This window comes from Brachycentrus maculatus, unplaced genomic scaffold (assembly GCF_059751285.1).
Source record: "Brachycentrus maculatus isolate JH-2025_06_01 unplaced genomic scaffold, ASM5975128v1 h1tg000185l, whole genome shotgun sequence".
NCBI lineage: Eukaryota > Metazoa > Arthropoda > Insecta > Trichoptera > Brachycentridae > Brachycentrus > Brachycentrus maculatus.
The window spans coordinates 1,058,679-1,079,939 of NW_028280936.1; the positions used below are offsets into that span (position 1 = coordinate 1,058,679).

The 21,261-nt window shown below is 35.9% G+C and overlaps 1 protein-coding gene across 2 annotated transcripts; it reads left to right on the forward strand.

Annotated features, from left to right (window-relative positions):
* Window positions 1–2,769: 2,769 nt before the first annotated feature.
* Window positions 2,770–20,201, forward strand: LOC148307921 (uncharacterized). 2 transcript variants are annotated; one of them, XM_088262612.1, is made up of 12 exons: window positions 2,770–2,897; window positions 3,086–3,316; window positions 5,618–5,676; window positions 6,336–6,519; window positions 7,811–7,983; window positions 8,776–9,016; window positions 10,849–11,126; window positions 11,209–14,944; window positions 15,576–15,717; window positions 16,110–16,238; window positions 17,950–18,150; window positions 19,039–20,201. In XM_088262612.1, exons 2-12 carry the CDS (start codon window positions 3,125–3,127, stop codon window positions 19,194–19,196), a joined length of 5,493 nt encoding a protein of 1,830 aa, XP_088118738.1. In that variant the 5' UTR covers window positions 2,770–2,897; window positions 3,086–3,124; the 3' UTR covers window positions 19,197–20,201. The 2 variants fall into 2 exon arrangements, with proteins under 2 accessions (XP_088118738.1, XP_088118739.1); XM_088262613.1 differs by lacking the exon at window positions 2,770–2,897 and having other exon boundaries at window positions 3,034–3,316.
* Window positions 20,202–21,261: the final 1,060 nt, after the last annotated feature.

The following is a 21,261-nucleotide window of genomic DNA, read 5'->3' on the forward strand; positions in this document are numbered from 1 at the left end:
AATTCTGATCTGGAGATTTTTCACTCATTGATAAACCACGTACCGGGCGGCCATTGAAGTCTGATGACGACGAATTAAAAGTCATAATTGACACCAATCCACGTCTTACCATCAGGGGGATTGTGTCAATGATGGGAGTCAACCAAACAATCGCATTTTACCAAACAGACATTTGAAGCGTATGGAAATGGTTTCGCGTTACGACGTTTGGATACCTTATCAATTGTCGGCTGCCAATTTATTGGATCGTGTTTCAACGCGCGTTGCTTTGAGTGCGAGACAAAAACATGAACCTTTTTTGCATCGTTTGGTGACGGGAGATGAGAAATGGGTCGTGTACAACAACGTGACAAGAAAAAGACATTGGACTATACCTGGACAAGCCCCATTAACAACTTCGAAGGCCGAAATCCATTAAATAAGTTATACTTTGTGTTTGGTGGAATAATATGGGTGTTGTGTATTTTGAACTCTTGGAACACGATAAAACAAGTACAGCAGAACGATATTGTCAGCAATTATCCAAATTGAACATGGTCATTCAAAAGGATAGACCAGAATTGGTAAACAGAAAAAGGGCAGTGTTTCATCACGACAACGCGCGACCACATGTGGCTATGATGACCCAACACAAGCTAAATGAGTTAAATTGGGATGTTATCAAGCATCCACTGTATTTTCCAGATCTTGTTCTTTCTGATTTTTATTTATTCCGATCACTGCAAAAAAAAAATGATGAAAAAAATTATTCAATAGAGCAGGTAAAAACATCCCTTACTTCATTTTTCGCTTAAAAATCCACGGAATTTTATACTACTGGTATTAATAAGTTGATAGAAAGATGGGAGAAGGTTATAAGAACTGATGGAAATTATATAATTTATTAAATAAATAATACACAAGAAAAAAAAAAGAAAAAAAAATATATGTAAAAAACGGTCAAAACATTTGCATCAACCCAATATATACATATTTATATATATAAATAATTTGTGTTAATACGAATATTATATTGTAAAATGTAAAGATTCTATTATGATAAAACAGAAAACAGATTTTTGGAGAATATGAAAATCGTCAAAAGTTGGCGCCTTTAGGAAAAGTCTTATTCTCAAATAGCGGAAAGCGCGAGTTGAAAATTAAATTCTTAGTATTATTTACGATAATAGAAAACAACGATGGACCCAGGTTGGAGCCTTGAGGAAAACCAGAAAAACTATAGAAGCATATTGTATAAACAGCCTACATTCTCGTATTCAGAGCTTTTGCTCGGAGCGTAATACGTCAAAAATTACTTTAAATATATACTTACGTTATTAATTACTTAATTATTCACGTATTAGGTTAAATATAGTTTTGAAATTGATTCCAGATTCTGTAATGAATTCTGTCCGAACTTGACGAAATATTTACGTTTAATAACAGACTCTCAACTTACATAGTCCGAACACATTAATTTATGAAGAAAAAATTGCACGAATATTGCAGGTGTTCTTTCGTTCTCAATCCTTCGATTCGTCTATTTTCGGATGATGCATTCCCTCCTGTCAAAAAGTAGATTTTTAAAACATGAAGTTCAAGTAATACAGAACAAGGCAGAAGAAATATATTTTTAATTTAAGTTTTACTCGGTAAATACAAAATTTCTTAAAATCTATTTTGACACGTTTTTCGTTACAGATTTGAAAATAGTGGTATTTACCAAGTAAAAACTGAAATTCAAATAGATATTACTACAAAGTGACTGCTGAATCAATTAATGAGAAAATAAAATTATATGTTCCGTATATCATACACATGTCACGTAAAGACATTTAATTGAGAACTAATACACTGCCTTTCGACATTCTTCCTACTAATGAAATCATGTTTACAGTATACATCATGTGTACTGTGATTCAAATAATGTTGAAGTCCACTTCAGCATCACCAAACCGATTATCAATATATTCACCAACAGAAAACACAATAAAATACGTAAGTATAGAGCCAATATGTATCGCTAATTTTAGAATAAGACTTTTGATTTGTATAAAAAAAATACTAATGATAAATGCGAGGCAAACAAACTAAAGAGATATTAAAAATAAATATTTCGATGTTTTAAAAAATAATTTTTAATTATCACCTCAATACTTAATGTCAGGCTTCGTATTTTTATTTACTTCTGCTTTTTAAATCTTTTACTAGACCTTTTTATTGCTGCAAATTGTACGTTTTACCCTGTTTAGTATTGCTTATTGAATAATATGTCTGTTTAATTTTCTTTTATTGTGCTCCAAGTTTACCTCAATAATATTATTATTTTATATTATTATGATTTTACATAATAAGTATATGTAAATGCTTTTTAATATATAAGTACTATAGATACGTAAATTTTAGGTTATGTTTAATTATTTCTTATTTTCCCTTTCACCGTGTTTTATAAAAATGTAATTCTTAACTTATTATTCATAAAAATAAAATAACAATATGTATTTTTTTAAAAAAAGATTGCCCATAAAGACATTACATTGTGTACACACAATTACATTGTGTACATTTAGATAAAATTATCTGAAAAACAGTTCAAATTTAAATTTATTTCGTTTTCATGCATTTTTGTGATTTTTTAAAAATCATTATTTTTTCTTCAAAAAAATCAAACGCGACAGTGGCTCCATCTAAACAAACCGAAAATTTTCATAATGTATAGGGTTCCTGTTCTGCCATCCATCTAGCGGTATAATGTGCAAGTTAAATGAATCACCGGGAATTACAGAGAGCACTTTCAAAGCGTCATCTACTGACATGTCAAAAAACATCTGATTTCTTTTCGAAGATTGCGTGATATCGTACGAAAATTATTAACAACAATCTTTCGGCTTGCGATTCGTTTGGTTGCGTTTGCTTGGGTGAGAAGCTGTCAATTTTTGTATTTGTAAAATATCCTTATTTCACTGACATTTTGAATCGGCAAACTGAAACGAATAGTCGGATTGCCGATGTTTTTCTTCTGACACGTTCCGAATCTTGAATTTACTCCGGTCTGTGCGTCGTTCGGGAGTATGAATAAATTTCAATAAACATACCGTATTTTCAGAACATTCGAGCCGCCTGATGTTTCCATAATAACCAAGTGATGGATTCATCCTTCCTGCCGGGATGGCTAGGGTCCAAATCCATCGGCGTTGTCAACAATATAGGGAATGTAGCAACTAGTTTAAAATGGAGAGAACTCGGAATGAACTCTAAAGGGTCGGCTTACGACTCCAAGATCCTCCGAGACGCTGCTGAAGATCACCTGGTGAATAAAGCACAGCTCACTGAACGGGTATGACGATGTTCAATGATACAAATTAACAAAATTGAAATATAAAACATTGTGCAATGTCAGACAACAAAAATATTGGCTCTACTATTATTTATTTATGTAAATACGTATATTTATATACCTTTGCTTCGGTAACACAAAGTATTTTGCATTATTTGTACCTGGTAAAAAATTACATGTCTACATTCCACTCTAGAATTTTCTCATAAAATTTTCCACCAATATGGAATATGAAAAATGTATACTGCCTTTTATGTAGTGCAAAATAAATATTTTAATGAGATATCTATCTACTGTAATTTTAAAACATTATTTTGGATTATAAAAATCTGACAACATTTTATACACATGTTTTTTGCTGAAATTTTTACATCACTTAACCTCTTGTCATTTCACCATTAAAATATATCTTTTGTTTGATTTTTGTGTGATTTGTTGTTTATCATTTCCATAATAAAAACAAATAGAATTTATTGTGGTTAAAACATATTACTTCTTTCAACCATGGTTTTGTTTTGTAAATTGCATATTGTATTTATAAACTATACCTTAATTATTTACATACCGAAAGCACAGGATATATTTTATTATCAATTATTTTTGCTAAATTATCTTTAAGAATGATTTTTACTGAAATATTTTCATGGCTATTTGGGTGCTGGTAGCGTTTTTCTGGGTTATTGGTTATTGTTTGTGGTGAGCGCTTGTTGTTGACATTTCTGTGATCAATTTCACATTGAAACGGATCTGATTATGAACACCGAAACGCATAACCATAAATAAACCGAAATCATTTGCTTTTAGAAATATGGTTTCTTTTTCTATTTTTACAGTTGTATTATAACGTTTGTGAAGCACACATGTGATACACCTCCGTAAAGTAATGGTCAGCACGCCGGGCTACCGTTCTGGAGGTCCTGGGTTCGATTCCCAAGGGGGGGTCAAATAAATACAAATGTTTTTTTCACTCGAATATTTATTTAATATTACCCTGGTACCTGAAACGGAGGGCTGATCACCTTTTCTTCATGTGTTAACGTTCAAGAAAACATTACGTTTATATGATGCAGTGCCCTATGCACCATTGGGGTGCGGATAACGGTTTGAACGAATGTAATTATTACGTTTGAAAAGGCAAAAAAATGTGTCATTATTAGGTTTTCAATATTGAATTTATATACCTGCAAATAAATTGGCCAATCATAATGGTGGATCATTCGGTTTATGATTTCTGGGAAAGACTTTTGTTACGTACGTTGTTAAGTACGGAATGTTTTAAATATTATTCTTGTCATACTATATCGCTCACTCCTTTCAAGAACATCATAAATCAAAAAACTTGATTATTCAGGAAAATGTTTTAAAAGTTTAAAAATATAATACAATGTATTCAAAAGAAATATCAAGCCACTTATTGAACTTTTTACTGTGGAACAGATCTTTTTAGGTAAAGCCTGAAGGTTTTTTCTCCATTTGAAAAATATTTAGTATGTTTAAAAAAATAATTAAACAATACATTTTCTTCAAAATGCAAAAACACCACTTTTTGCCCTGTAGCGGGTAAATATTAAGTTAAAAATATGCCTCCTTTGCTGGGATATAGTACATTTTCTAGGCATTACGAAAACACGCACAACTGAAAATTGTCAATTTTTTATTTATGACGTTCTTGAAAGGAGTGAGCGATATGTCGTATAAGCTACCAATAAATATCATTACTAAACTTCCTGTCCTAGCAGAAAACCAACACCAATTGGAATCACCATCTCGGGAAATCATAGATAAACCGGACGGCCATTTGATCAACGAATTGTGTCGAAGACACATGAAATATTTGACTATCATAGCTTGTTCTTAAAATTATATGTGTTCAAAAGTTAGGTTATGATGGTTTCTCATTTCTTCTTGCAATATCACTGCTCAAATCATTCTATAAAATGTATTAGGATTATCCTGACCCCTAACATATTTAAATATTATAGCAATGTATGTTTACTGGAGTATTATTTTTATTTGTACTTTTTTTTGCCTCAAAATATTGATATTTCCAATAGTGGGTGTGCCCAAGTAGTTTAATTTTGTTGTACCAGTTACTCAAAACAACCCCCTACCCCTTTGAACTTGTCACTTGTACGTGGAAATTCGTAATAAAGAGTTATTGAACCTTTAATTAATGTTAATTTTTTATTTTAACGGGACTTTTTATAAATAAATTTTATTTATTTAAAAAAAAATAATGTAAAGACTTCCCTTTGATAATTCCGTGTTTCAGAATAACACAATATTTTTCTCTTTTCGCAGTGCTGCGAATTGCCTGGAATTCCAAAGTCGACTTTTCTGATGGTGTTCAGTCCTGATGGGTATGCTTTTTTTATATTTATGGTATAAATCACAAAACTGGATGTTTGTCAGACGGGAGGAATATCTAATTTAACATACTAAACCTATAAAGGATTGTATTAGACTCATTTTTGTTTATAACAGCCGATTTAATTCATGTTTTAATTCATCATTTTCTTTTGGAAAATTCGCCTTTGAAAAAACGTTATTTTCGTAAGTTTGCAATGAATGACATCACAGAAACGATGGAGTTATCTTTATGTTGGTTTTATTGCTAAATTATTGGCGGCTCTATTTGTTGATGTCTATGGTCCACCCTCGCACTCCCCCTCCCCTCATATTTATATAAGTGTAGTGGTAAACAAAAAACACACTGCTACTATTACAGCTCTATAAACCATAGACAATAAACCGTATAACGTCATAAAACGTTTGATGACGTATGCGAACGCACGTTTTTCATTTTATTAAAATATCTAAAGTTTAAAACTTCATATCTCCCTTTGTTCTCTACAGATTTCAATAAGAATGTCACCGATAGTCTTGTGATTCTTCATATTAGTTTATTTGCCAATAATCACACATCGTGATATTTATCCATTACACTGATTGATAATTTATTGTGCTTATAATATGAATTTCTAAGCTCTTGTCTACAGTAATTATCTTGCATTTTCAGCACTAAAGTAGCGTCAACGCACGGAAATCACAAAATATATGTGAGTGAATTGTCCACCGGCAAACATGTGAAGACTTTGAGTGGCCACCCTCGAACTCCCTGGTGCATTGCTTTCCACCCATCTCATCCTCAACTCCTCGGCTCCGGCTGTCTTGGAGGACAGGTTCGAGTTTGGGATTTGAGCGTAAGTCTTATTTAACCCCTAAATAATTTAGCGACCGACGGTCATAATAAAATTTCGTTTTTGATGTGAAAATAACCAAGATATAACTATAAAAAAAAGATATAACACAGATGTAGAACTTTAATATTTTTGATCTAGGTAAATAAAATTAACAAAGTTTTTTTTTTTATTATTTCAAAGTAGTAAAAAACTTTTGGGCGTTTGTCCACTACACGGAATTTTACCGTCCAGCACGTCAGTTAGAGTTTTAAAACGATGATTGGGTTGGATTGGCTTGTGCTTTTGTCCATCTTTCTTCGGATCGGTGCTCTTGATCGGTGCGTGAACACGTTGCGCGTAAATTAAATCACGCTAAACTGTCGTAGTCACTTTCATTTTTCAAAACCGGACTGCCGGACGGTAAAATTACGGGTAGTGCACAAACGCCCTTTGCAGGTAAAAATGCTTTGTAAAAATAACCTAGGGTTAAAATGTATTTATTTTGTTGTTAAATTACCAATTATTGTAAATTTAGCTGCAATCTGGAAGTGGAAAAACCATATACAGTGAAACCTTTATCTATCGTTCTTCAAATATTCGTTTTCCCGGATGTAATGTTCATTTAGTCCGTCCCGAATTCATTTCATACAAAATAGATTGCATCAATCGTTTCTGCATATTTCAAATATTTTGTCTGTGTTTCTTTACATTCTTCTCAATTTTGTTATATTGAAGGACTATATTCTAACGTGTGGGATAGAAACCATCGAAAGCTTCTGTAACGCACGGTTGACGGATATAGCAGAAGAGGTCGATATTGATGAAGAGGAGCCACTGCCTGTACCTTCATTTTCAGAATCATGCACACTATTTGAAATATTGAAAACTTTTAACTACGTACATTCAATAACTGATGTAAAAAAAAAACATTTGAAAAGCCAAAAATATACTGTCGACTTATCGAAATAAAACAATAAAAAAAGCAAATGTCGATCACATATTACTTACGAAGCAATAAACTTTAATATTTATTGTTGTTTCTTTTCAGCTTTGTATTTAAAAAAAAAAAAACATTTATTTACATCTAAAACTTGTAATGGTTATGCAGATTGGGAGGACGGTATCTTTACTCGATCGTATCTTCTTGTGTATTGACCTCTTATTCCTCCATTCATTGTTTTCCCGCATTCATATTTTATTTCAATAGGTCCCTTAAAAACGATAGAGGTTTCACTGTATATGTCATATATTTCACTGTATAGATGAGTTTATTGTAACCTGTTGACATTGATGATTTTGGTTACTTTTCCAGGGTGGCAGTGAAGTATGGACAGTAAGTGGCAAGACAGTCATTGCCTCGATAGCATTCCACCCCCGAGATCGACTTCTGGTTATCGCAACTTACAATGAACTTTACTTTTGGGATTGGGTGCATCCCCAACCATTTACTAAAGTTCAAACCAACACCATTAAGGAGAAAGTTAGGTAAAGAATATCTGCTTTACTTCTTTATAGATAGATATATTGTCGTAATGCAAAACTATTACAGAAGAGAAGAATTAATACATGTTTGAATCATTGACTTTGTAATTTTTCACTACGAAATATCGAAATTGTTATACAATTTATTAAAAGAAAATAATCGCATATTTAATAAAAATAAAGGTCTAAATGTATACACATGAAATAGACGGATTAAAATTAATTATTTATTAATATTAAAAATAAACTAAAAAGTTAATAATAATTGTTAAAAAAAAAATTTGTTTGGTTATACTTTTATTGTATTTTTAATTGATAAAACTACTAATAGCCATTTTCGATACTGCCACATTTCATGTTTTTAGATTGCGTCTTTCCAAAATTCTTAACCCATTACAAATTTATTTATTAAAACAATGACTTAGTGGGTTAAAAGGCATAAATTGGACTGGGTCTGTTTCCAATATATAATAACTTTTTTAATAGATTTATATTATCCACTGACACTTCGTGATGGAATTGCATTTTTAATTTATTATTAGATTAAAACCAATATTTTTAGCTTTTCCACTTTTTTATTTGACCAGCGACCGGGTTTCGTCGTTACCGACATGTCACGTCGTTACCGTCACCAGTCTGATGATGTCGGTAACGACGAAACCCGGTCGCTGGTCAAATAAAAAAGTGGAAAAGCTAAAAATATTGGTTTTAATCCAATAATAAATTAATAACTTTTTTAGCATATATCCCATCACTGATGGTGTTTTGTACCATATATTGTACGTTGAATTCTAGGTTTGTGTCTTTCGATCCCTTGGGGCACAAGCTCATCACAGGCATATCTAATTGGTCCTTCGGGGGCCCCGGAATGCTGCTGCAGCCTACCGGAGGGGGCGCTTCTCCGCATCCTACACACGGCTCCTCACCCAACCAGCCGCACGAACATATCTCCACCTACCACAGCCTGCTGCAGCGATACGACACTCTGGTCAGGAACTACCGACACCTCTTCATGGCTCGCTCGCAACTCAACACAGTAATACATTCACGTGTATCGCATTACTCTTTGTGCAAATGACTAAATGAATCACTACCGATTTCAATTTATTTATATTTAGTATTGAAAATATTTACAAAACTTTAACCCATCCGCCTACCGGCCGCCAAACGTTGGTTGCAAATCAGCCGCCGTTTAAGCCACGCCCCCATCTGTGGTAGTTCATATTATAAAGATACTTTAGTGTGATATCTACAAATCAGTAAAGAAAGCTTTTTGTAATGCATTATTTCTTATAATTTTAATACAAATTTATTGACGACACTTGACCAAAGATGTCCTTGTAAGGATAGAATTATCCTTTTGATTGAAATATCAACTAAAATCAGTTAGAAATCAAAACTTTACATCCCAGGAGTAATGTTTTATTGAGTTATTTATTCAAGTTTTCATGTTAATTTCTCACATTTCTGATCTAGACACACGATAAAATACGTGCATAATAGTAATATGTACCATATTTATTGGTAAAACAGTAAAAGTTATAATTTTATGAGATATGAGTTTATTTTTATAACTCGGTTAATTTGTACGCCTTTCACGCTTCAAACACGCGAGCGTTGTCATTGGTCGGACTGATTTGAAACCACAAACCCGAATCTGTAGTGCACGCTACCCTTTTCTGCATTTAAAGATTATTTCTATGTTTGTTGTCGTTTTGTCAGGTTTTGTTTGACAAACCATATCACCTCCCCTCCGGGCGGTGCAACTTTCTTACTTGCGGGGATACATTCAATAAGTGTCTTTATATACATGCTTTTGAAAAAAACTGATATGCGGATGCGTTAATGGTTAAAAATACATCACCATCTGTCGATTGAAGTGAAGGTTTTCATTTACCAATTAAATTCTAATAAAAACTCATTCCTTCAAGATTGAAGGCACCGAAAATTAAATGATATTTTCTTATTCAATGTCTGTTCGGCCAAAGATATTGTGATTTTTATTTGACTTGTGCAGCTTGGGTCCTCAATGATTGTACTTCTTAAAAACTTTTTACTCGCTTCTAGGGAACTCGGTATACTTTTGAAGAGAATTCTGTGCACATCAATATATGTATACATATTTTTTTGTAGATTAGTATTGAGGCTGTATGCATGTGAATTTATTTATTCAATCGATAAAAAAAGTGAAATTTGTTCTTATCCTATGATTTTATTCTAAATTTCGAATCATCTAATCATATCATATTCAAATATATCGTCCTCACTCAGGAGAAAATGACCAAGTACATTTTTTACAAAAATGTGATTATTGACTATTTGACATCTTACTAGCTTAATGTTGACCTGGAAAAATCCCAAAGCGATTTTAAACTTGGAAGTATAATATATTGACTTGTTAAAAATGACTAACTGCATTGATGACAAGCTTAAAAACGGTTAATAGCCCTCCTGAACATTTTATGTTTTGTTAATTGGTCTCTTTCTCCTGTACAACTACGATATAAATATTTTTTTAAATATAAATTATTTGTTAGTTTTCTTCTAATAGCTTATTACTTTTTTTTAAATTATGCTAGAATTCAAATAATAATAATAATAACCATATCCGCTCCCTAGGTGGAGCATATGGAGTCCACAAACTGTCTCCAGGCTTTTCTGTTGGCTGCCAGCTCCTTTGCATCCTCCCAAGTCAGATCCGCGTCGCAAAGTTCTGACGAGAACTGCCGACGAATTGTCAGCAGTGGTCGTCCTGGGCGGCGCGAACCTGATGCCTTGCCTCAAATAATAGTTTAAATTAATGACCTGTAGATGTAAATAAACTAAAATAACATAAATAAAGTAAAATAACACTCTTCTTTTTTATAGACTGACCGTGGTACTGATCCTATGGAATTAGATCTATCTGCTCAACCGTCGACTAGTTCGGGTATGGGACATCCTTCTGGTGGCGAGGGGACCAGCCAACCCTCAGCATCCGGGCTGCCCCCGGGACATGACACACCCCCGAGAAGGAGAAGAAGTAACCCGGACAACACGGATTCCGATGATGAAGCCCCAGATGCAACCGGCGGATCTCTCAATTTAGATGTCCCACCGATATCTTTAGGAAATGCTCCAGTCAATGGAAATTCTTCAAATGCGAGGTTGATTTTTCTGCATTTAAGTAAACAAATTATTTATATAAGTATATAATACAGTAAACTTACATTTTCCTTTAATTTTCAGACGAGAAATACCCATGTCCGATACCATGACTTTTGTCACAACATCTGTCCCCAGAGTATCATATATGGCAATACCGAGAGAGGCGCTGTTCGGGTCCGGAGCGAACCAGTCAGCTTTTAGACCATTGTCAGAAACAAATAATACCCCTCGTGGCCCCGAAGCCCAAGAACCGTCGCCTTCTCCCGATGAACAGCCTAGAGACCTCTCTGTTCCTGTAGATAACATTCCTGTTTCTGAACCGTCCTTCGACATTCCTCCCAATCCCGGCCCTCCCCCCGATGTAAACATATACGGGAGAGACTATTTGACTGCATCTTTACGCAGATTGCGAGGATTTATGGAACATTCCTTGGAACGATCTTTAGATAGCTACGACAGCAGCGAGTCTGCGCGCACTTCGCAGATTCATTCCAATACACTGAGAGATTTAGCATTGCTCAGAAATCCCACCAATGTATCATCCCGGCGACTGTATATGACTCCTCCCACTAATTCATTTGTTAGAAATCCGCAAGTGTATTCGCACGGCTCTCGGCCTGCGGGAGATTGCTCCTACACTACTTCTCACGGAAGTCGTCTCCAGCAAATGCTGAATCCGACTGAAAGCAATCTAGAGTCATCCGAGCAATCCACCTCTCAACAGAGCTCTCAGAGACAAGATCCTCCTCCGACTATCAACTTTGAAGAACGATTTGACTCCATAGGGAATATGATGAGAGATTCGCGAATGAGATTGTTAAATTTGATGAATGAATTTACGGAATTCAGCACTATACGCCGGATATTGCACGACTACCAACAACAGAGAAATATCCAACCTCCTCCAAACAGACCGAATGGAGAAATAGGAGTAGACGCGCTTCATGACATTCCTTCTTCTGATGATGGATCAGATGGCGACATATTTATTCCTTCACCGCTTCATGTTTTTGGGACCCGCCAATGGAACCTAAATAATTCTCCTCCCCCTTCTTATGCTCAAGGTTTGGGGAGTGTATTTGAACCAACCCAGACATCATCGATATCTATGCACATAGACAATGAAGAGCATTTTAGAAGAAATTTACCACCTAATGCTGAAGAGCGAGACATGCTATCAGGACCAGAATCCAGAGGACCATTTGCTTCGAGATTTCTGCTCCAGAATTTACGTCAATTAGTATCTAGGAATGCAGTTTTACTAAATGTGAACTCGAATCCTACACAAAATCAACAACCTGTTCCTAACCAACCTCCGCAATCCTCTACGCAAGCTCAATACCCACCTACGAGCGTGGCTGAACAGCCAGCAGGTGACGAGTCTGTGCCGATTCATCAGCCTGAACAGGCGGGATCGCTGGACATGATGCGGAGGATGGGTCTACAGCCTGTGCCAGCCCATCAGCCTCTGGCACCCTATCAGGCTGTACCGATGAATCTGAATTCTGCAGAACTGGCCCGGTGGTTCGCTCAACAGCCTGCAGCAGCTCATCAGTCTGCATATAGGGGATATCTAGGCCTGATGCGGAGGCTATCTCAACAGCCTACACAGGGGGGAACTCTAGACCTCACACGGAGGCTATCTCAACAGCCTGAGGCACCCTATCAACCTATGGCACCTGATCAACCTGTGGCGCCTCTTCAGCCTGTGGCGCCCCATGAGTCTGTGGCACCTCAGGAGCCTGTGGCAGCCCAGCAGCCTGCGGCAGCCCAACAGCCTGTGCCACCCCAGGAGCCTGTACAGGGGGGATCTCTAGACCTTACACAGAGGCTATCTCAACAGACTATGGAACATCAGCCTGTAGTAGCACCCCTTCAGCCCGTAGCATCCCATGAGCCTGTAGCACCCCATGAGCCTGTGGCGCCCCATCAGCTTGTGCCACCCCATCAACCTGTACAGGGGCGATCTCTAGACCTGACGCAGGAACTACCTCAACAGCCTGTACCACCCTATGAGCCTGTACAGAGGCGATCTGTAGACATGATACAGAGGCTATCTCAACAGCCCACGCAGAGAACCAGAACATCTAGTGCTCCGACTCCAGATCGGTCACAAATGGAAACCGATGCGCACGATTCCTTTATTTGCGTATCTCGCGGAGTGCAAGCGATACAGCGACATACTGACGCCCTTATTAGATTGTGCTCTTCGAATGTGGCGCGACCTCCTTTGAGACAATTGCGTCAGATGTGGGAAGACTTACGCAGAGTAATAGTCTCGATCCATAGTAACTCACTTTCAGGCTACGGACCGGCAAATTTTTTTTCTCTTTCTGCCCAAACTAGGTGTCGTCTACAAAATTTTATGTCAACATCGTTCCCTGATCCCAATAGGGGGTCACGACACAGATCTCCCAACTTTGGCCACCTGCCGCGGGTGAATACACTTCCCAGACAGGGCTCTTCCAAGGGCACCAATAGTACTACACCCGATGGGAATATTACCAAACATGAAGCTAGTTCGGAATCCTCTCGACCTAATAATGTCGCGAGCACTTCTACGAGCAATCCTGAACCTAGTACATCTTCCGGAGCGAGGGCGTCAGCTTCGAGCAGAAACCGCCATCCTAAATCATACCTATTACCGTCGAGATTTTTGCCCCAGGATTTGAATCAATCGATGCGACGTAGAATAAGATCGCTCGTACTAAGTAGGCATAATACGACGCTGCAACGATCCCACTTGAGCCGCGCCCAGCAGAGAAGCTTACGGAACAGAAGTCCCTTCCGCCGGGAGGTGGAGATATCCAGAGAGACTATTCGTTTCCACGCGGGTCGAGTTTTAGCTCTCATGTTTAATGTGATGATGCAGTGCAGAGTGCAAGCATCTGAAATAGGATCTCTTCTTACTGTAATGTTAGGATCTCTTAAGAAAGCTTTAGGGTTGACATGCCTTCTGCTTATGTCGCAACCGCTTTCCAATGAATCTCTACGTCCCGTAGTGCCTGTTCAACCTCCCGCTAGTCAAGAAAATGCATCGTCTAGTGTAAATCCTTCAGAAAATACAATTGCAACATCCGGTTTGAGCGAGACACCGGCTTCGGGGTCTTCGGTAATCGATATTCCTGTGGACCCTAATCCATTTTCATGGGTGGAAACTGGTATAGCTATTCAGATTTCCGCCGCGAACCGAAATAATTCGTTGAAAGCTAAAAAGAGGAAGGAAAGGTACAACATATTTAAGAGAAACCAAGCCCTTAGGAACCGGAATCGAACACATTCCTTAAAAAGTGAACCGCCGAGAGCGCCGCAAGAAGAAACCAAAGTTGAAACACCCGACGGTTCTAACTCAAAACCTACGGAAGATAATCCTATTCCATCTACAAGCGGGTTACAGAGAACCAGCACCGTTCCTGCTAGTGGCAACGTTCCGGCCACACCCCCGGTCAGCGCAAACACCAACGACCGGCGGATATACTCCAGAATGCTGTTCAGGCGCTACCTTTACAATTACGGTTTTATGAGAGATATTGTAGGCGTGTTTAGGACAGAGAATCAGAGAAACCAACAGCCAGCAGGTACGGAGTCTCTCACCTTCCGGCCCGCATACCGTCCCAGGATCTTCTCTGTCAGGGGCGCCGTGTCTGCTGGAAGTGAGAGCGCTAATCCCGGCGCCATGGACTCTTACATTAGTAATGTGGTAGTGCCCATAGTTCGAGTCAACGATGTTCCCGTTTCTGAAGTCCCGCAAGCACCTCGGCCCGGTGCCTTCCCCCAGCCGTCTCCGTTCTCCCGAGAGCAACCCGTAATCCCGCAGGTAATTGACTAATTAAGTAATGAACTCGCGGGCGTAATCTGATTAACCTTCCGCTCCGGGTGATATGTATTTACTACAACTCCACTTTACAAATGAGAATATAATTATAAAATATAATAGATACGGGGCTGAGAATTCCTCCGTAATATAATTGTGTTTTACATGAAAGTATTATAATATAAAGTTATTCATTTGCAGCGACGGAAATAAATCATTTTTGAAAAAATTGGGAATGAAATCACCAATAAACAATCGTTTCTGTGTGTGGCGTGCTTTATAAATATACGCACATGTTGTAACGTGTTTACTCCGCCAGTAATGAGCAGATGGTCTTACGCGGCGATCGTGTCACTACACTAACTATTGCCGATACTTACCAGATAATTACCAGAGCCTAACATTACAAAATTGTTACATTTCAACTTCAGCTATGGTCAATAAAAGCAACATTTAGGAATATTCACATTTTCATATGGTGTACAAAATACATTTTTAGCACCTTAAGGGAAGGGTTAAAACGCTTACAGTACATAAATAAATCAAGTTTTATTACGCTTATACTTAACAGCAGACCTACTATTTTTCTTGAGTGTGAACATATTTTTACTTACTAATTTCTATTTTTTTGCAGAATATTATGTCCGTCGATGAAAATGGCGGAGCTGGCATCCTCGAGGGAGGTCCGAGCTTAATAACTGAAACTCCCGAATCTCCAGTTCACAGGATACAAGTTTGGGACTTCACTCAAGGTCGACTGCCGGATATATGCAACAGTATGGATAATTTATTGTAACTGCAGACAGTTAATAAAAGTAGAATTCAAGACAATAACCTTGTTTAATTTTGAATATATTATCCAAAAAAATTGTATCGATAGTAATGATTATTATATTCCCACAGAAATACATAGAACATAATACTTTATATGAAAGATTAACCATCTCTTCTCAGAAGATCATGGGGTCAAAAATCTAACCTAGCATGAGAAATTTTTTGTTTTTAAAAAAAAACTGTCGTGCTTAAAAAATTATGATGTTTCAACCATATTAAAAAATGTAGATACTTTGATTTTCTTGCTTTACTTAGAATGTTCGTTAACCGTTATTTTTCCTGTATAAAATAAATTGCAATGTATGTACTAAGATTTTGAAATTTGTATTTTTAGCCAACATAAATGTGGTTGTGCAGCAATGTAAAATTCATAATGATGCCAGCATTGATATATCTCGCGACGGAAGATTACTGGTGGCCTTGCTTCCCGCCCAGAGAATGAGAAATATAACACACCGTTTAGGTAAGACTCCGTGGAATATTTCTAATTTTATATATTCTTTTGATCTTGCGGAAAAAACTTTTTAATGCAACATTTACACAAGAACTACCGATGACAGTTCACAAAGGTTTCTATACCGGCCAAAGTTAAGAGATCTGTGTTGTGACCCCCTATTGTGATCAGGGAACGATGTTGACACAAAATTTTGTAGAGGACATCTAGCAGAAAGAGAAAAAAAAATTAGCTGGTCCGTAGCCTGAAAGTGAGTCACTATGGATCGAGACTATTACCATATGAAAATGTGGTTTAAAAAAGAGAAAAAATTTAATATCCCTAAATGTTTATTCACCATACATATAACAATTTTGTAATGTTAGCTCTGGTAATTAACTGAAAACAAGAAAAAAAAATACATCGCAAGTAGCCGCAATAGTTAGCGTAGCGACACGACCGCAGCGTAAGACGATCTGCACACTATTGGTGGAGTAAACACGTTACGACATGCGCGTATACTTACAAAGCACGCCACACACACAGAAACGTTTGTGTATTGGTGATTTTATTCCCGATTTTTTCACAAATTATTTATTTCCGTCACTGCAAATGAATAACTTTATATTAAAATACTTTCATGTAAAACACAATTACATAATGGAGGGATGAAAAAATAAAAAAAAATTATATATTGATTATTTTATTATTACATATTAGAATTTAAGTTTTATTGGATTTCTAAATTTTGTAAGTTATTATTTATTTGGCCTTTTTGTGGTACTGGGTGTAATAATTTTAGTTTATGTGAGTCGAATGAGTGATTTGTATCCATTATGTGATTTGCAAATTCCGAAAAATAATTACTAACAAGACCGCTACGATGTTTTTTCATTTTTATTTTAAATTTCTCGCAGTTTGGCCCGTATACTTTTTAATTTGTTTATATTGAGTGGTAAAAAACAAGTATTTTAATTTACAATTTTATCATGTCTTACCACAAAGTGAATGCCGAAACAATTAATAAAACCCTATAAAATAAGTCATTATTAAGAGTAGAGAAAGGAAGTGTGTTAATGCTCTGATTTTTGGTTTTACCTTATTTACAATGTAAAATGCAAAAATGAACATGGAATGCAATTTAAGTTTTGTACTGTCGTTTCTTGGTGGAACAGCATTTTATACAATAAAATAACAACTTTATAATTTTTTCCACATGAATTTTTTTTTTTTTTTTTTATCAGAAATATTTGTGTTTTTTATTATTTACAAAAATACTTCAATTTCATACTATTTCTGTGAGCATAAGCGGCTCATTATTAGAAATAGGTATCAAATTGTGGTAGAGTGGGTTCAAACCGAGAAACTCTGGCTCAAGAGTCCGCGATACTAACCACGGGACCACAACCCGAAACTGACCGACACAAACCATCGCATCAGACCGACCGACATCATCAGACTGGAGATGATGTCAGTTACGATGGAACTCGGTTGCTGGTCAAATAAAATTCTAACCTAACCTAACCTAACCACGGGATCACAACCCGAAACCGACTGACACAGACCATCGTATCAGACCGACCGACATCATCAGACTGGAGATGATGTCGGTTACAACGGAACTCGGTTGCTGATCAAATAAAATTAATGTGGAAAAAATTGCATAGTTGTTATTTTAATCTATAGAATACAATTTACCTATTGAATAGTTGTAAATGTGTCTGTGCTTGTTGCACCACAGGTATATACTCGCTGGAGTGGGGGTATCTGGGACAGTGCTTGTACACCGCCCTGTTGGAGCAGAACGCCGTGTCCATATCCCTGTCGCCATGCGCGCGCCACCTGGCCGTGGGGCTGGGCTCCCGGCGCGTCAGTCTCCAACCCTACGGGCGTAACGGCATCATGGCGCTAATCTTCAGGCTCGGTTCACTCAAGAAACTCGGTAAGTCTGCCATCATTTCCTTATAAACTGTTTTACTGCTCAATGAGTGACGTGCGCATTATCGCACATCACTAAAATTATCAAAGTAATACATCAATGTTCAAGTAGCCCCGTTCTACGGTACATTGGCGGGCTTATTGCTAAAAATTAATTTCTTCCAACCAACCAAAAACAGACTATTGATATTGGTCAAAATATTTGATACCATTTATAGCCGTTTACAATGGTAGATGGTAATTTAAAATTTTAAAAAATATAAATATTTTTTTAAAATTTCATGTACAGAAAAGAAATAAGTACATATTGCTTAAAAGGAATATTCCAACCAACTAAAACCCAACTGGTGATATTGGTCTAAACATTTGATACCATGTATAGCTGTTTGCAATCAGACGGTAGATAGTACTTGAACATTAAAAAAAGCGTAAATTACAAATTGATGATGATAAGTACGGCAAAGAAAAAGGGAGTTATCCACACGACAAAGATTGTGGACACCACTCTTGACAATGCGCTTTCCTGTATCCTACTCCCGCCTTCAGATGCTCACTTTTTCTTTTGCAAATTCTTCTCCTAACCCTTATCCGCACCCGGTGATGCATAACCACATTCGGCCAGAGAAGCCATACATACCTGGCACCCTAACTTTACAATGTTGCGCCACATTATATAAAATTATAATATTTTCAATATTACCCTTCATTCAATATTACCCTGGACTGGTACCTGAAGCGGAGGGCTGCTCACCTTTCCTTCATGTGTAAACGATCGTATGGTTTTATTTATCAATAAAATACAACTTAGTAGACTCAAAGAATCAGTGTTTGATTTAACATTTAATACATGATTATGCCATATTAAATTAACAAAGTGATGATAATCTTCCAGACAACAACACGCGGCGTGGATGCCTGATACCGATTCGTAGCCTGGAGCAGAGCTGGGAACAGGGCTTCACGAGTCTCAACTGCCTCCGCTGGGCCCCGCAACCGGGACAGGGACTCGTCTACGCCAACAACACGGGCCAACTCAAAATCCTTAGCTAAATCCACAACTCACCGTGAATATCTAGACTGTTACTTTTATGTTACATATTTAAATTTTAAAATACTTTGTTATATACTTTCCCTTATCCAAAAATAATTGTTTTCTTTTGTAGATTATTATTTAACTGTTGTTTTAAAAATAATGTTACCTGTGTCGGTAAACATCTGAAATGCTATAGATTATCGATTCCTTTTATTGCATTTACTGTTGTAGAAGTCAAAAGGTGTTGTATAGAAAATAAATTAATCTTAAATATTAATAGATCTAGATAATACTTTAAAATTCCCATAGGATTTAGTATTTTGATAAAAAAATATCAATACTAGTAGAGACAGCGAATACTGATAAATATTTTATTTCTTACCTTTTTAGTATTTATACATATGTATACCGTAATATGTATTTAAGAATTTTTACAATGACACGTCGTATAATATGGCATTATCTTCAGAGTTTGTATAGCTACATTGAGAAAATATTATCATTGTCTAAGATTAAGTACTAACTACAGTTGAGATCTGTTTTTCTATTCATACCTAATTTGCATATTACCTATGAGTTGAAATACTTTTTTTTTATGAAGGATCGATACAGAAGATAATGTAAAATCCTTGTTTAACAGATGTACTTATTACTTGCCCGCTTGAAAATCCTTTGTGATTAAGTAAACAACACTGAGCCATAAATATTTTCATAGGGTGCAACATTTAATATTCATTCCACACTTTCGGTGTTTTAAATCCATTTATTTATATATTCTAGAGTTTAATCAATAAGGTCCTTCTTAATATTAAAGTGTTTGATGAATTTATAAAATGGATTGAAATATGGATGTTTTAAATGTTGTCAAAATGTTGTTGAAATGTTCAGTATATCCCATTGTAAATATGCCATTTTGATCTATTCACTTCTATTTTTCTGACTGCTTCATATACTTTCAAGATTCCCATATCAATTGTAAAATTCCTAGAACTCGCACGTACCATTCTGACTTCTACAAAAAAGGAATCAACAATAAAGTGCAAAGTCTGGCGAATACAATTTAATACATAAGCCAAGCGAAAAATTAATTTGTTGCCAAACCCACTTTGGTCAGTTCTTTAGTCAAGTCTCGGAAATTTTACCAGTGAGGTGTCACTCGGCTACTACATTACAAAATATACATAATCATTTATCAAACTCTTCTTTGAATATACAAAATGATTTTAAAACCCCAGAATCATCGTACACATTTGTATGTTTCAATCTGATATTTTGCATTCTTATATTGCTTTTCTGATTTATTATGCAGTGTACTTTGTATGCCATCGGGAATCAAGTATGTACATATATCCACTCAAGCCACCGATATGTTACATTGAATATGAAACTCGCATATTTTTTAAATATAATTTTTTGTGTGAAATATTTCTTGCTTAGTTTTTAACAGAAATGTATTATAATTATTGTAATAATTAGCTAAAATAAAATATTTAAAATAATGTGCAATAAATTTTAAGTAAAATAAATATTTTTAACAAAGTTATACAACTCCAATAGCCAAATTATGATAAACTTCTTAAGCTAAAAGCAGTACAAAAACTAAAACATACACAACAGATTTTTTCCATACTTTATAACACCCATGTGAAAATATAAAAAAAACAAAGATATTCTTCGTCATATTCTTAGAAAAATCTGTAAAAGTTTTATTTATTGATATCTTTAATTTAATTCTAATAAATATTGTTATTTTTAATATTTAAAGTATGTTATGTGTGGATATTACCTTTACTTTCAAATGTCGCCTTACTGAAAAAGAGGGCGCGTGTATAGAAGACGTTTACTAGCTATTGCAGACTGGTCACGTAGTGATGGAGCGTCTATACCAGGGGTGGGGAACATTTTCATTTCTAAAGGCCAGACTCTGATATGATGTCGCAGTAATAAAAACCTTGACACCCCTACATATTTTTACCGATATTTTTAATACACACTGTAAATTAGTCAAAACGCAAATTAAAAAGAAAAAATACACAATAACAAGTCAAGTTTAATATTTATTGTTAAACGAAAGTTTTACAC

Excerpts from the sequence above, each read along its gene's own strand:
- LOC148307921 (XM_088262612.1), top strand. The coding sequence starts at position 3,125 with ATGGATTCATCCTTCCTGCCGGGATGGCTAGGGTCCAAATCCATCGGC. Across the intron at positions 3,317-5,617 it reads AAGCACAGCTCACTGAACGG|TGCTGCGAATTGCCTGGAAT; the intron begins GTATGACGATGT and ends CTCTTTTCGCAG. Across the intron at positions 5,677-6,335 it reads ATGGTGTTCAGTCCTGATGG|CACTAAAGTAGCGTCAACGC; the intron begins GTATGCTTTTTT and ends TTGCATTTTCAG.